We start from the raw sequence: 17045 nt of genomic DNA, 5'->3' as shown, positions 1-17045 counted from the left end.
AGAAGTGAAAGTTGTGTTCGTTTGAAGAGAATTGCGCGGAAGGAATGGGACGCAATTGCGGGATGTGGTGCTTTCTCGTCACCCGCGGAGAAGAGGCAATTTGGAGGGATCGTAGAGTAAATATCTCATGTGCCCCTCAAACATTTCAAAATTACGCGTCCACTTTTGCATGTTTATTATAATATATTGTAAGTGATAAGCATGGATTCGAACTGATAATTTGGCTAATGTGCATTCACGCGTTATTGAGTTATTCAAAGATGTAACTTGCAGAAGAGATTCCTGAGTTTTAGCTTAAAACAGGCCTTCAACAGTGAAGATTCTCGCATGCATTAGTCACACTATACACAATATCAGTTGCACTAGCTTTTGACTGTGTTCAACAACGATTAATATGTGGTGCGTGTGTGGTTGTTGTCGTCTTAATTGAGCCAGCCAGAAGAGCATTGAGGCAGCCAGAGGACCATTGTGTTATGCAAGTGAAGGAAGTGGTGCAACTATGTTTGAGTGCGGAGGAAGAGCAAAGATAACATAAGGTATGATTGTAGTTGTTTATACTGTGTGTGTTATATTTTTACGTTGCAGGCCATTGAGGTAGATGAAGAAGATAAGGTGGATGGGTGGAGGAGATGAAGAAGACAGTGGCTGATGAAGACGAAAGTGGTTGATGAAGAAGACAACTGTGGCAAGATGGAGAAGATGCAAAACGGTGAAAGCGTATCCAGTTCGAGCATTTGCGTATCCGGTTACATGCGTCTGAAGAAAGTCATTCGAAAGCGTATTCGGTTCGACGAATTTCGTATCCGGTTACATGCGTCTGAAGAAAGCCATGGCAAAGCGTATTCGGGTAGCACAACCTTTATTCGGTTACGAGGAAGTGCGGCGGGGACGTTGCAGCGCGGATCCGGTTGTAGAGGGAGTATTTGGTTCCCTGCAACTCCTTCATTTTGCTTCGTCTGTCGAAGTCGTTGGCGCCTTGATGGTTAATGAAGGTAGACGTTGCAGTACCCATAAGGCAGAGGTGGTGGTTGCAGAGGCATGCGTTTGGTCCGAAGCTGAGCTTTCCGTGGTGGTGGACGATGCAACGAACATCCAATGCTGGTTGATGCAATGGACGAAGCTGTCCGTGACGATGGCCACACAATGGACGAAGGAGGACGATGGGCAGACAACACGATGCAGAAAAGAGTGTAGATGTGGCATTATTGGTTCAAATATCAGAGTCTTAACGATTTGTTTGTGATGGTTTGTGATGCAGGTGTAGTGAACGTGGTGAAGGAAAATCTTGAAGGTTGATTGCCAAGGTCTTGCGTGGTGGAAGTTCATCAGCCGTCTTTTGTGTTGTGTGTGGTTGGTATTATGATTTTTGGGATTTGGAGTTTAATTTTATGATAAGGGAAGAAGTTGACCATGGTTTTTTTCTTTGTATTGTGAAGGTGGTGGACGTGTGTTAAGCAAGTGTTATTTGTTTGGGTGAAGAAGGTTATTTGTGCCAGCCAAGATGATGCATTTTGTAGTTGAAGATTTAAGATTAATAGTTATTTCTTTTGATTTGGTTGATGAATTGGAACGACTTCGTTGAAGGTAGATTATCATTTAAAAACTTTTATGATTTTATTGAACCATGATCTAATATTATCATATTAACAGGTTTGGTGATACTGTATTAGTTGAAAAACATAGACAACGATCTAAAGTCCAGAATCAGTGATTATTTCATTACATTGGTTGGAGTTTCAGTGCAATCTTTTGCCTTTTTCTTTGAAGTATTCCACGTACATAGATCTTCAACAGGTTAGTGTTATTGTTTGTTTGTTTTTAATTTGAAAATACGAATGCCTTTTTAATGTGTTATTTAATTTTTTTTTTGCTATATTTTTAATGACCGCTCGTTAAGCAACTAGGAGTGGTGTAAGGACTGCTCGTCAAGCGCGTCGTCAGCGGGTTGGGCCTCGTCGTCAGCCTAGTGTAAGTCTCAACAATGGAAGATAGAAATCAAATACTCCGTCGCACATCCACGCACATACACAGAGGGCGACATTTATGAAATGTTGAGTGCTATGAATATTGCTGATGCAAACTTGCTCGATCAATGTTATGATTTCTTATGTTCAAACCCCACATGTACAAAGAGGTTAATGGGACTTCCACAACACAAGAGGTGGAACAAGTTATGTAAAATGATATCAGGTGGTGAATGTTAGAATGTTTTGCAATCTTTTTAGTTGTGTTTCTCAATTATACTATTACATCTTGGACTTCATCCATGTTGAATATTGAAGTTAAGGTTATGGTTATGATCTAATGTTTTGTCTTTCATTATTGTTATTATTAATATTGTTTAATTTGTTATGACTTAACTTATGCATGTTTTTATGTATGGTTTTGTTGAAGAAATTGTTAAATGGCCTCATCATCAACCAAAAGGCCTAGAAAAAGTCGTAAGGGAAAAGAATCTGTAACTGAGCCAGAAGATGCAGCCTATGTCAGACCATCTCTTGCAGAACAATTAGATCAACATCGTTTCTTAAGTCATAGCCATCTGATGGAAAACTACGCAGCTGATTTCTACCCAAGGAATATTGTTGTCCCAAAAATAATGAATTTCGAATCATTTGCCGGTTCAAAACTTATTTTTTACTCATCATCTTTTATTTCAAGGAGTGGTTGAATTTGTGACGTTGCAGGCACCCTTCTATCCGGATTTGATAAAAGTTTTTTATTCAAATTTGAAGATTTCTGGTAATGGATATTTGGTCAGTGAGGTCAACAAGACAAGAATTAGATTGAAACCTACTGATTGGTTGAATGTTGCTAATATCAAGTATAAGGGTCAAAAATTGTGTTATTCAAATATCCCAGACGACTTTCCCTATGATCGGGATATGCCATTAGCTATTATGGTCAGACCATAAATGCAAGGTGAACGTGTTAAAACAGTTGGATCTTTGAATATTAATGATAAACTTCTGCATTATGTTATTGTGCACATGTTGACTCCACGACCTGGAAATTTTGCAAGGGTATTGCAGGAGGATATCTTTATGATATGGGTGCTTAAAAATAATATAGCTATTAATTGACCTCATCACATCATGCAACATATGCTTAAATGCAAGGCCGGTGACACACTCCTTCCGTACGGTGTCCTTATCACCCAAATCATGCAATATTGTGGAGTACATGTTGATGCCGATGCCAACACTCATATTGGAACCAAACATCATTTTTCAATTAATTCTTTGAAGAGGTTGAATATTGTTAATGTCAACGTTGTTTGGCAACACGATGTCGGCGATGATGAAGAAGAAGAGCAACCACACCATCATGACAACCCTGTGGAACCTCCTCCACATCTTTCAAATCCTAATATGATGACTCAAATGTGGGAGGGGGTACAAGACTTGCAACACAGAATGCAGGGTATGGAACAAATGCAGGTGCAGGTTCAACATATTGAAGATAACTTGGCAAACCTATCTCTCGACATGAACCGACAATTTGCTCACCTGAATCAAAATGTTAACTTAATTCTTCACTATTTAGATGATTAAGTTGCTTACTATTCTGTCAATGTATTACATGACTTTTTTCTTGTACTTGACTTATGTGATTGATTGCTTACAAACCTAACTCAAACAATTTCATCATGATATATTACAAATATATTTCTATGTTATTATGTTCATAGTTTTTATATTATGTTATGTAATATTATAACTTCGTTTAATTATCGCCTTGATTAAAAATTAATAAATCTCACTTCCATAACAAATAAATTCATACTACTTAGAACTAAATTATATTAAAAACAAATACTACATTTTAAAATAAATTCATTTTACTAAATTATAATTTAATTAATTTTTATAAATTATTTTTAATAATTATTTTTAATTTTTTACTCTTAATAAACATTTTTACAAATAAATATAACATAAACAAATATCATTTTATATCACTTTAATACCTAGGGGCATTTTGATAATCTTTAATTTCTACCAATTAAACAAATTTTTTAAAATTGTCACATCAATCAAATCGTACACTAATTCTGACAAACTTTACCTCTAAATCTACTCTCAATTACCTCAAAATCCACTCAAATAAACACAAAAAAAATTACCCTCAAATCTTCTCAAATCCACTCAATCACTCTCCTCCAAATCATCTCCCCCAATCACCTCCAAGTGAACACACCTGTAGTGTAACAACACATTGGATCTAAGAATCAAAACACTATCTATTTGCAAAATAAGAGAGTAAATTCACAGCAGAAAAGCCTTAGTCAAGTGTTCACAAAATAGCACATAGGCAAATTAATGTCACAATCCATAGTGATATCAGACAAATGCTACCATAAAGCTCAAGTCACAAAACATGGATATTCAAAAGTTATGAGTTTACCAAAATTCTAAAACTATGGTGAATGCATCACCATCGTTAAGGAATAAATTAAGATGCCAGTTAGTAATAAAAAATTATGGTTCCACATGGGAAACCAATACAAATATAAGCTACATATGAATATAATATTGAACATGCCTTAGACATCAACAACACAAATTCGATTACGATATGCCTAAATAGAGAGAATCGTGTTGGGGAGTATCTTATTGTTACATTTTCTTAACACTTTTTCCCAAATCATGTAGCTTGACACAAATATGCATAAAATGTAATAAATAGTTTGACTAAAGTAATTAGTAAAGTAATTACCTTGTAACATGATTGTTTCATAGGAATTAGACCAATTAATTAGATAATTAGAACAAATTGATTAACTTAAACCAAATTGTTTGTCCAGAATTTACTATAATTAGCCTAAACAAGTTAAAAAGTTATCAAATTGTATTAAAGAACAATTAACACAAAGAAATTAACATGAAAAGAGACATATTAGCTTCAATCTAACCCCAATCAAGTAAACAGGTACCAAAAATTTCAATTGAGGATTTAAATTTGAATTGAAATATTTGAGTTGGAGATCTTACCTAATCATTAACTTGGAGTAATATATCAAAAACTTACCCAAAGCATGAAACCGTAAATAACGTAAAGAAAGGCAAAGCTGTCCAAAAAAATGGAAACCATTCCAGACGTCACAACACATACAGAAGCAGAGCGTAACCCTATTTTCATTAATGATTAATCCTAGTTTTGAAATAAAACGGAAGAGAAAGCAGATATTATCACAGTACTGAAATGAACCCTATAGCAAAAATTTGAAAAAAAAACATAGGCGTGGGTGATTATCAGAGTAAAATGTGACTTAAAGAGAAAAAATTATCTTCATAGACGTGAGAAGCACTGCAAAGAAAAAAAGAAAGAAAGAAAAAACACACAAAAATATATAGCGAGCCACGTTCTTCTATTTCACATAACCCCGTTGTTGCATTTTAAGAGATTACATTCTTTCCAGTTTCAGCTAATTCTTAATAACTTTTTGTTTTCCATTTTTTTAAAATTCAAATGTGTCTTTTCTTTGTATAATTTATAGATTTAAAAAATCTTACATCAAAGTTACCGACTGCTAGGTAACGTCTAACGTTGTCTGTACTGAAATTAACCACACCATATGCAAGTCCACCACACGCTGTAAATTGAACACTTTTCACACCCACCACTCACGAAGGTAAGTCCCACTCCTACCAAATTAAAAGAATTTTTTAATAATTCATTTAAAAAATTGTTTCATGTTCATCGCTGTGTTGATACAGCTGTTCATGATCTCTCTTTCCCCTTTGAAATCCCTTCTCAGTTCTGCGCCAACTGAAACGACCAGATCGAACTCCGTTTCAACAGTCATCGGTTGGTTATTGTCGGCAACAACCGTCGCAAGTCAGAGATCTGTGTTTCATTTCGAAACCGCCACAGTATGAGTGTCATCGACATTCTCACCAGAGTCGATTCCATTTGCAAGAAGTATGACAAATACGATGTCGAGAAGCACCGCGATTCTAATGTCCCTGGCGACGATGCCTTCGCCAGACTCTACGCCTCCGTCGACGCCGACATCGAGGCATTGCTTCAGGTATGCCGCCGAAACTCTTATGACTCAGTTTGTGCCCTAGTTGGAGAATTTTGGTACTGGAGGAAATTCATATGTATTTCTTTTGATTGTTTGTGCAGAAAGCAGAAACGGCTTCCAAGGAGAAAGGTAAGGCGTCTGCTGTAGCGATCAATGCGGAGATTCGTCGTACTAAGGCTCGGTTGCTGGAGGAGGTTCCCAAGTTGCAGAGACTGGCTGTGAAAAAGGTTTTATTCTATTGTTAGGGTTATTGTCTGGCCTGTGAAAATGATTGCTTGAGATTTTTAGGTGTTTTAATTGTGAATTCTCATTAACCTTGTTGCTGAATTAATCTAACTAGGAACTTGTTAGCATCTAGGATAGTTTGTTTAAACTAATTGAAGGGTCCTTTTATAAAATTTGAACAATGATCAAGAGTTGAAAAGTAAATTTAAGTTTTCTGTTGTATTATAACAGTTATTACTACCATAACTCCAGTTTCGAACGGGTTTCAGGAAATCTTGTAATTCTGAGTATTTGAATCTAATAGTTCTAACGAGTTTATTCCATTTGACGTACTTGCTTTCTTAAGTTTGATTTATTTTTCCTCAAGTTTATTTTGCCCTTAGTAACTTCATAGCATGAACAGTTTCGAAATGAATGACAGTACTTTTATCTGATGCATGATTCATTGTTTCCACAGGTCAAGGGTTTATCTTCACAAGAATTTGCTGCCCGTAATGATTTGGCTCTTTCATTGCCAGACAGAATCCAAGCCATCCCAGATGGGTCTCCTCCTGTGCCAAAACAAACCGGAGGCTGGGCTTCTTCTGCCTCACGTCCTGAAATTAAGTTCGATTCAGGTAATTAAGTTATCCACGTCTCAGGTTCATGCAGTTACCATATTTCATCCTTGGGAGCCTTTTTATCGATTGACTCTGCTAAAGTGTGTGAATCATGCAATCATCTCATATACAGATGGGCAATTTGATGAAGATTACTTTCAACAGTCTGAGCAATCAAGCCAATTTAGGCAGGAATATGAAATGCGTAGAATGAAACAGGCAAGTAACTTATAGAAGTTGAGAGGATTGCTTATGTCTTTTAGATTTAGGTTGATTACTGGATGGCACTCCAAGAATATGATTCAACTTTCAAATCTAACTGCATGTAATATTTTTAGGATCAAGGTTTGGATGTGATTGCTGAAGGATTGGATACATTGAAAAACATGGCACATGATATGAATGAGGTCAGTTGCTTTTATGGATTTTTGTTAGATTATAAATTCAGTCTCTGTATCATTGTGTAGTCCCTTACTAGAAAGTTATTTCTGGTTCAAAGTTTAAGTGGTCTCAAACTAGAGCATTCAAGTTCCCTTTCCAAGTCAGAGTTGCCTTGCATTTATAGGGAGATTCTCCTTGGATTTTCTTGGGATAAAATCCTAGGTACTGAGAAACAAACGCCTGAAGTAAAAAACTTGAAGTACTAGAAAACAAACTCTTAAGGCTAAAAGCTTGGAGTACTAGAAAACAAATTCCTTTTTTACTGTGTTAAACCCTTAATCATTTGATAACAGAATATCTTTCCGGAATTGGCACTAGATTCACATAGGTCGGTCAAGAGATAACCAACAATTCACTTATGTTGACAATTTAAACACTTGTTTTAACTTTAAGATCCAGGTTGTGAACCACAATGACTGGATTACTAATCGGATATAACCCTGAAGCAATAAAAAGTTTCAAGTATAGGGACCGAATCTACTACCATTATAACTTTGAAAAATGGCAAGGATCAATTTGTGAACATTATTTTGTGTAGAGACTAAAACGAGTGTTTTTATTTAGGGACTAAAATAAGAAAATGTTGTCAGGTATAGGACCAACTTTTTAATTTAACCTTGCTTTTATGTTCTCTTGTGTGTGTGCACATGTGTTACAATTTAATTTAAGGTCTTTATTCGTGTGTCAAATACAGGAACTGGATCGACAAGTTCCTCTCATGGATGAAATTGACACTAAGGTGAGAATTATCAATTTCTGCCTGTAGCCTAAGCATCTGCTTGGAAATGTTGGCTTTTAGAACTTTAATTAGGAAGGTGAAATTAATATGACTCAATTGTTTGTCATCATTACAGGTGGATAAGGCATCATCTGACCTTAAGAATACAAATGTTAGACTTAAAGACACAGTAAACCAGGTTATCTAACTACAATCTATATGTCTAGATTTCTATGAATTTGTAGTTCAATAGGTGAGATTTTTTTCTGAATCTTAATACGTGTATTTTTTTCCATCCAGCTTCGATCCAGTCGAAACTTCTGTATTGATATTGTTTTGTTGATTATAATTTTGGGAATTGCTGCCTACTTATACAAGTAAGACTCCTATCTCTTTTCATGAAATTAAAAACTCTCGGCACTTTATAGTCTTGCTATATTTGAATACTGGAAATTTTGGTGTATTTACTGACATGATCTTGTCTGGGAAATTTCGAGTACAATTTCATATTTTCCCTTGGATTAAAGATTTAAAATATATTTCATATGGTGGCTTTAAGCTGCTCTTTAAGTCTGAGATTGGACTTGCCTTTGTTAATAAAGCATTTCTCTCACATTCTTAGTATGCATATGCAGCCTTTAATGCAGGACATAATCTTTTTTTTCCCATCTAGCCCATATTTCATATTCCTTTACGTGGTTTCTAGAATGTAATCCCATCACCTATGTTCTGTGAATCATGATTATCTTGTAAAACTTGAATGTTTCCCTCAAACTAATTTGCAAACTACTCTAGCCAAATGAATTTATTGGATATTGTCGTATAAAAGAAAGTATAATAAACTCTGCAGAGATGGTAATCATGTTATGGAACGCATTATTATAATTATTTGTTAGGACTAGAGGACTTTGCTTAATTTGAAAGTTGATCCTCTCCTGATCACAATCAGTATTCATGACCAATAGGAGAAGTCCTATTTAAGGTTACCAAACTCGAGAGTCTACATAGACGTGTGGGAGGCATGTAGACTGGACTCATAAACCCAACTCGTAGACTTGGAAGAGTCTACTTCATATGAAAATTTAATAAAAGAAATAAATATTCATGTTACGTACCTGAGTACGTAAAGTAGCTAAATACAACCTCTCACACTCCCAGACAATGAACAATGGTAAATAGCTAAATAAACCTCTTTATTGAATTGAAATAACTGTATCAAAGCAAACAAACAATAACTGGGAGCAGGATCTCCGTCAGTTACCTGAGAGCATAACCTCTCTTACAAAAACTCACAAATCAAAAGCATACCCTTAACCCTAATCTTCCCCCTTATTTATACTAATTAATTTTTACTATATTTAACTTATACTGAATAATATACTAAAATATGGCTTTGTTACTCTAATTATCCTCTGCTGAATATCTTCTCAGAATATCTCTTATTACTTTATTTAATTTCCACCCATCCTAACTGCTGTGGCAGTTAGGATGCTTCCTCGCTATTCCCAACCGTTCGGCCTGGTTGTCCTCCCTCGTCTACCGCTCGGCCAACTAGCTCCCCGCCTTCTACCATTAGGCCTGGTCGTCCCTTCTTGTCTACCGCTCGGCCAACTAGCTCCCCGTCCGTTTGGCCTGGTCGTCCCTCCTTGTCTATCGCTCAGCCAACTAACTTCCCACCTTCTACCGTTCGGCCTGGTCGTCTTCCCTCGTCTACCGCTCGGCCAACTAGCTCCCCGCCTTCTACTGTTCGGCCTGGTCGTCCCTCCTTATCTACCGTTCGGTCCCCGCCATCTACTGTTCGGTCCCCTTCTCTCTCTCCTATACCTCTTTCTCTCATATACTTTCCAGCCCCTAACATTACCCACTGCCTGAAGCTCAACCTTGTCCTCAAGGTTGAAGTCTGGGTATCGGTCTCTTATGGTCAGAGCGTCTTCCCATGTTGCTCCATCCGGTCCCCCCTCTTGCCATTCTATTAACACTTGCGGCACCTCGTGCTTCCCTTGCTGTATCTGTCTTTTATCCAGAATTCTGATTGGCCAAAAAGATAGTCCCTCCACCTGCAGGTCTGCTGGTAGTTCCCTCTCCAAGCTTCTTTCCCCTACTGCCTTCTTCAATTGAGATACATGGAAAACTGGATGTATCCGTGCGGTGTCTGGTAGTTGAAGCTTAAAGGCCACTTCCTCGATCTTCTGTATGACTTGGAAAGGTCCAAAGTACCGTGCGACTAACTTAGGATGTAGTCTGGATGGCATTGAGGTCTGCCTGTGTGGTCTGATCTTTAAGTACACCCAATCTCCCACCTCCACATCTGCAGGTCGTCTTGCCTTGTTGGCCTGTTTCACCATCCGTTCTTGGGCCCTTGCTAAATGAAATTTTAGCTGTTTCAGTGCTTCGTCCCTTGCCTGCAACTCCTGACCGACTGCTTCCACTAAGGTTTCCCCTGGTATGAACCTGTGCAAAGAAGGTGGAGATCTCCCATACACTGTCTCAGAAGGAGTGCATCCTGCCGCCTCTTGATAGCTGGTATTATACCAATATTCTGCCCAGGGTAGTACTAAGCTCCATCCCTTTGGTTGTTCTAGCAAAAGCATCTCAGATAACCCTCCAACACCCTGTTTACGACCTCAGTCTGCCCATTGGACTCAGGATGATATGCTGTGCTCATCTTCAGTTGAGTCCCCTGCAGTTTAAACAGTTCCTTCCAGAAGACACTCAGAAACAGTGGATCCCTATCACTCACGATAGATATCGGTACCCCATGCAACCAGACAATTTCCTTCGCAAACACTTCAGCTATGGTACGGACGGAATATGGGTGTTTTAATGGTATGAAATGACTATATTTGCTGAGACGATCTACTACTACCAACACAACATCATACCCGTGGGACATAGGCAACTTCACGATAAAATCCATACTTATCTCTTCCCAAATGGCGTTGGGTATGGGCAAAGGCTGCAGTAACCCTTGCAGAGAGGATGCCAGGTATTTATGCTGTTGGCACACCAGACAGCTTGCAACAAAGTTAGTCACTGCTTTCTTCATCCCTATCCAGTAAAGTGATTGTGCTACTTTGCGATAAGTCCGATAAACCCTTGAATGCCCTCCTGTCTGAGTCGTGTGAAACTCGGCTATCAGCTTAGACACCCAGGCCGAGTGAGCTGAAATCACAAGCCTCCCCTTATAGTGTAACCGATCATGTTCTAGAGTAAACGAGGGGTGCGAGTTGGAATCCTTTCTTAGGTCTTCTATTACCTTTTGTAACGCTTCATCCGCCCCAACCTCCTCCAGAATCTCCCTGAAGTCTTGCCAATACGGTCTAGCCACAATTCTCAACTCCTTTTCCTCTGTGTCCTGCTCCTCCTTTCGAGACAGGGGGTTGGCAACCCTGTTGGTGACCCCCGACTTGTACACAATCTCAAAATCATACCCTAGGAGTTTTGCAATCCAATTCTGTTGATTCTGAGTGGTGATGCGCTGCTCCAAAAGGTATTTCAAGCTCCTTTGGTCAGTATGGACCACAAATTTTTGACCCAATAGATAGGGTCTCCAGTGTTGTATGGCTAGGACCAAAGCCATCAGTTCCTTCTCATACACCGACTTACTCAACGATAGCACCTTGCTTAAGAAAGCAATGGGCCCCTTCCCTTGTTTGAGAATTGCGCCTATCCCTCTTCCTGATGCATTACACTCAATATGGAAAGGCTGGTCAAAGTCAGGCAGAACCAGCACTGGTGCAGTGGTAACAGCCTTCTTCAATCTAGCCATGGCTTCCTCCGCTTGCTCTATCCATGTAAAGTGCCCCTTTTTAAGAAGATCGGTCAGTGGCTTGGCAATCTTCCCATAATCCTTCATAAACCGCCTATAATATCCTGTCAGGCCCAGAAACCCCCTCAAAGCCTTCACCGTATTGGGCTTCTCCCAGTCTACCACAGCTCTTACCTTATCCTGGTCCATCTCCACTCCTTTCTCAGATATCCGATGACCAAGATAACCTATATGGACTTTGCCAAATTCACATTTTTTCTTGTTGGCCACCTAGCTGTTCTCCTCTAGCCTCCTTAGCACTAAACCGACATGCTCCAAGTGCTCTGCCCAAGTGCGGCTATATACCAATATATCATCAAAGAACACAAGTACGAACTTTCTCAAATAAGACTGCATCAGGCTATTCATCGCGCTTTGGAAGGTGGCTGGTGCGTTGATGAGGCCGAACGACATCACCATGATCTCGTAATGACCTTGGTGTGTCCAAAAGGCCGTTTTCTCTATATATTTTTCTCCCATTCGAATCTGGTGGTATCTTGCCTTCAAATCCACTTTGGAGAAATATCTCTCTCCTCTCAACTCATCCAATAGCTCTTCTATGACCGGAATGGGAATTTGTCAGGTACGGTTGCTCGGTTAAGGGCTCTATAGTCCACACAAAACCTCCAACTGCCATCCTTCTTCTTTACTAATATCACAGGACTCGAGTATGGGCTGGTACTCGGCCTCAGACTCCTGTCTTCAGCATCTCGGCCACCTGCTTTTCTATCTCACCTTTCATCACATGAGGGTATCGGTATGGCCGGACGTTTACTGGGTCCGAACCTTCTTTCAGTGGTATATGGTGTACCATGCCCCTATCCGGTGGCAGCCCTTGCGGCTCGTGGAACACCCCTGAATACCGATCCAAAATTTGTTCCATTGCCTGACTCTGCTTCCTCGTCAGTCCCTGACCGATCGGTCCTCCTTCCTTACCAAACGGTTCTCCTCCCCTGTTCGTCTTTGTCCACCTGAGCTCCCATACCAACATCCAGGCCTTCACTTCTGTCATTTTGAACAATGCCCCTGGTTCCACCAATCGCCGAGCTAAGGTCGGGTCTCCCTTGATGGTTACCTTCCTTCTTGGCCGAACACCATGGTCAGGTCCTTCCAATTCAGTGTTACTTCTCCCAGCTTAGCGAGCCATTCTACCCCAGTATTACGTCAACTCTGCCCAGTTCAAACAGATGGAACCGTTCGGTGATCTCAACTTCTCCCATGAGAATCATTACTTCTTCACAACACCCCCTCGTCTCCCTTTTCTGCCCATCTCCCAAACTCACCCTATAGGGTGGGGTATCTACTACGGGTAATGCCAGCTCCTCTACCAATTCCTTTCTTATGAAGTTGTGGCTGGTGCCACTGTCAATCAAAATCAGCACCTGCTTCTCCCCTATCTGTCCATGTAACTTCATCGTTCTGGGCTGGGTGAGGCCCCCTGTCGAGAAGGCCGATAGCTCTATCTGGTTGAGTTCGGTCTCAGCTTCTTCTTCCCCGCCCTCCTCCTCATCTTCTGCCAGTATCAGCATCCAAAGACTCCTTTCCGAACAACGATGGCTTGGACCGAACGGTCCCCCACACATGAAACACCTCCCTTCTTCCCTTCGTTTAACATACTCCGCATAGGGTAAATCCCGCACGTTCCTTCCTTTGTTGTTCAAAGACGATCGGTCCACTTCTCTCCTTGGTGTCCCTTCCTTTCCTCCTGTCCTCCCCTCTCTACGACTCTCGTTCGGTTCTGATTGTGCCGACTGGGTTCTGTCCTCGTCACTCAACCGTTCGGTTTCCCCCATGTTTGGCTCTTGATCATACTTCCACCTCCAACCTTCGCACCACCTTGGAACTCTTCCACGTCCTTTGCCAGTCTCATAACGTCCATCAACTCTCTCGGATCAAGTAATCTGAGTTGATTACGGATCCCCTCTTGTAATCCTGCCATAAAGTACCCCATTAGCTGTGCGTCGGGTATTGTTTCTGTTTGGCCGACCAAGACTTCGAATTCTTGGATGTATTCCTCCACGGTTCTTGATTGTTTACATGCCGCCAGTCTCTCGAAGACGGTTCCCCGGTTTCTTCCTCCGAAACGGATCACCATTGATTCCTTTAATCCTACCCACGAACGGTTCCTGGCCTTCTCCCTCCAGAATCTGAACCAGTGTCCCGCGATTCCCTCCATGCTGATATAGGCTAGGCGCAACTTTTCTTCCTCCGATGCTCCTTGTAGCTCAAAGAATTTGTCCGCTCTGTTGATCCAATTCAACGGATCACTTCCTTCAAAAATGGGTAAATCTACCATTTTCCTCCAATTGGGCTGCTCCTCTCGGTGTCCACCATCTAGCCTGCCGCCATCTCTCTCGCCCTCCTCATCCTTTCTCCCGTTGACAGACCCCTGACTTCCATCTGAGTTTCCTTCATGTCATCGACCTCGCTCTCCCATCATCTTCACTAGTTCCTAGACTGTTGCCTCCAATCCTCCCATGGAGATTTCTATGACCTCCAATGTCCCTTCAATTGCATTTACTCTTCCCTCCATGATATCTTTCCTCCTCTCAATAGGATCCGGCAGGTCGGACTAATTGTTACGTACCTGAGTATGTCAACTAGCGAAATACAACCTCTCACACACTCCTAGACAATGAACAATGGTAAATAGATGAATAAACCTCTTTATTGAATTGAAATAACGGTATCAAAGCAAACAAACAATAACTGGGAGCAGGATGTCCGTCAATTACCTGAGAGCATAACCTCTCTTACAAAAACTCACAAATCAAAAGCATGCCCTTAACCCTAATCTTCCCCCTTATTTATACTAATTAATTCCTGCCCAAAAGATACTGAATAATATAAAATAATCCTATAATTATCTGATACGAATATATTTAGCCTTATTTACTATATTTAACTTATACTCAATAATATACTAAAATATGGCTTCGTTACTCTAATTATCCTCTGCTAAATATCTTCTCAGAATATCTCTTATTACTTTATTTAATTTTCCGCTCATCCTAACTGTTGTGACATTTAGGATGCTTCCTCGCTTCCCAACCGTTCGGCCTGGTCGTCCTCCCTCGTCTGTCGCTCGACCAACTAGCTCCCCGCCTTCTATCGGCCTGGTCGTCCCTTCTTGTCTACCGCTCGGCCAACTAGCTCCCCGCCTTTTACCGTTCGGCCTGGTCGTCCCTCCTTGTCTATCGCTCGGCCAACTAACTTCCCGCCTTCTACCGTTCGGCTTGGTCGTCCTCCCTCGTCTACCGCTCGGCCAACTAGCTCCCCGCCTTCTACCGTTCGGCCTGGTCGTCCCTCCTTATCTATCGTTCGGTCCCCGCCATCTACCGTTCGGTCCCCCTCTCTCTCTCTCCTATACCTCTTTCTCTCATATACTTTCCAGCCCCTAACAGAAAATCATTGGAATGTAGTCATATGTATATTAAAGTACATTAAAGGATTTCTTGGAAAATGTTTGTTATATGGTTCTACCTCTGGGTATTGTGTCTCCATTGGTTGTAACATGATCTCTTTAAAGAGTAAGAAGCAAAATGCTGTGGCAAGATTTGGTACTGAAGCAAAATATAGACTTATGGCCTCAACTACTTAGAGAGTTATAATATGGAGATGTCACTCAAATGACACTTATATGTGAGAATTAAGTGGCTCTTCATATCAGTTCTAATCCTCTCTTTCATGAGAGGACCAAACATATTGTAAACATATTGTGATTGACTGTTATTTCATTCTAGAGAAGATTGTATCTAGAAACATCAAGACTAAGTTCGTTAACTCAATTAGCATATATTTTCACCAAGTCTTTAAGAGGACCGATAATTGATTATATTTGTAACAAACTTGGGTACATACAATTTATATACATCAGTATGGGGGAAAGTGTTAAATATATTGTGTTTTAGATTAATTAGAGAAACATAGCCTCTATTGTTGATTAGGGAAATATAGATATTTGATATTGGTAGTTTTATGTTAATTAGAGAAACATAGCCTCTATTGTTAATCAGGGAATATAGATGTTTAATATTGGTAGGTATTGTTGATATTGTTTGTAAGAATATCTTCTATTTACCATATTTATGTTTTGTTGTCATGAATACTTGTATCATTCTTCATTATTAATATATTATCCTATATTCTTTAGACACAAGGGAGATTAATTCCATATCTATTTTTTACTATATTCAATAGTTTTAGTTAGATTTTATTTGATCGGTTAGATTTAATAATAAATTTTATAAATAATCAAGATTTATTATTAAACAGGACTTATGTTAACGTTGAGCAGCATAGAATCCGAATCCATTATCCATAAATGAAAAACTACTATATAAATCAAATTTTTAACGCAATTGTGTTGAAATAAGTTATGCTCTATCCAAAAATTTTAATATTTTTTATCTATTACGATAGTAGCTCCTTGTCACATTCTGATGGCGTTACTTGGATTTTTAATATAATAGCACGTGTTTGTTTACAAGTCTTGGATGCTTTATCTGTTTGTTGATACACCTTTCTGATTTTCAACTTCCCGATGGCATTCCTGCGATTTTAATATCACAGCATGTGTTTTATGGTGGAGTTTACTAGTCTTGCATGCGTTATTTCCTTGTCTCTTCTTGATGGTATTCCTGAATTTTAATTTCATTATGTTTTATGGTGTAATCTGTTTCATGACGTCTGACTTGTTGTTCTCATTTTGCAGCGTACTAAAGAAATGATATATGTACAAAGGCTGATGGATGATCGAAGATTTGCCTTGTATTTTGAGAACAACGTTTCGTTTCATTTTTTTTTATTTTCCTTCCTGCTACTTGTGAGATGTGCGTTTCTTTATAATCAGTCCTGTGTATGCAGTCATGTTAGTATCTTAAATAGTTGTTGCTGCTTATTTTCTATACGTTTGGTATATTAAATATATTATAGCTTGACGCTGATGATTTAAGAAGGATGTTCGTTGAGTGGTGTGGAATTCTAGCTGGAGTTAGCTATAAACACGATGGTAAAAAATATGGGGACCCGCGTAATGAATGAGAAGAATTTATTCAACTAGTTATTTGTTGTTACCTGACTAGAAAATCTAAGTTTTGAAAATATTGTGATTTGTCACTAATATCTTCGTTCCTTCATTAATGTCATATGTCACTTTGTGTTTATAGAAGTTGAGTGGCATCGACAACTTTATGTTTAAATCCCAATATCTGCAATGGATTT

At 39.4% G+C, this 17045-nt stretch overlaps 1 protein-coding gene across 3 annotated transcripts; it reads left to right on the top strand.

Moving 5' to 3' along the window:
* The first annotated feature begins 5474 nt into the window (after positions 1 to 5474).
* LOC124830785 (syntaxin-71-like) lies at positions 5475 to 16803 on the top strand. Of its 3 annotated transcripts, XM_047304601.2 has the most exons (10): positions 5475 to 5635; positions 5762 to 6034; positions 6133 to 6258; positions 6714 to 6873; positions 6989 to 7074; positions 7194 to 7262; positions 7991 to 8035; positions 8151 to 8213; positions 8315 to 8391; positions 16537 to 16803. In XM_047304601.2, the coding sequence occupies exons 2-10, from the start codon at positions 5879 to 5881 to the stop codon at positions 16550 to 16552; spliced, it is 798 nt and encodes a 265-aa protein (XP_047160557.1). In that variant the 5' UTR covers positions 5475 to 5635; positions 5762 to 5878; the 3' UTR covers positions 16553 to 16803. The 3 variants fall into 3 exon arrangements, with proteins under 3 accessions (XP_047160557.1, XP_087952687.1, XP_047160556.1); XM_047304600.2 differs by lacking the exon at positions 5475 to 5635 and having other exon boundaries at positions 5685 to 6034; XM_088096561.1 differs by lacking the exons at positions 5475 to 5635; positions 16537 to 16803 and having other exon boundaries at positions 5684 to 6034; positions 8315 to 8395.
* The last annotated feature ends 242 nt before the right edge of the window (positions 16804 to 17045 follow it).

This window comes from Vigna umbellata, chromosome 8 (assembly GCF_029865625.1).
Source record: "Vigna umbellata cultivar VRB3 chromosome 8, Vumbellata_1.0, whole genome shotgun sequence".
Taxonomy (NCBI): domain Eukaryota; kingdom Viridiplantae; phylum Streptophyta; class Magnoliopsida; order Fabales; family Fabaceae; genus Vigna; species Vigna umbellata.
This window is presented reverse-complemented; position numbering and strand designations above follow the sequence as displayed.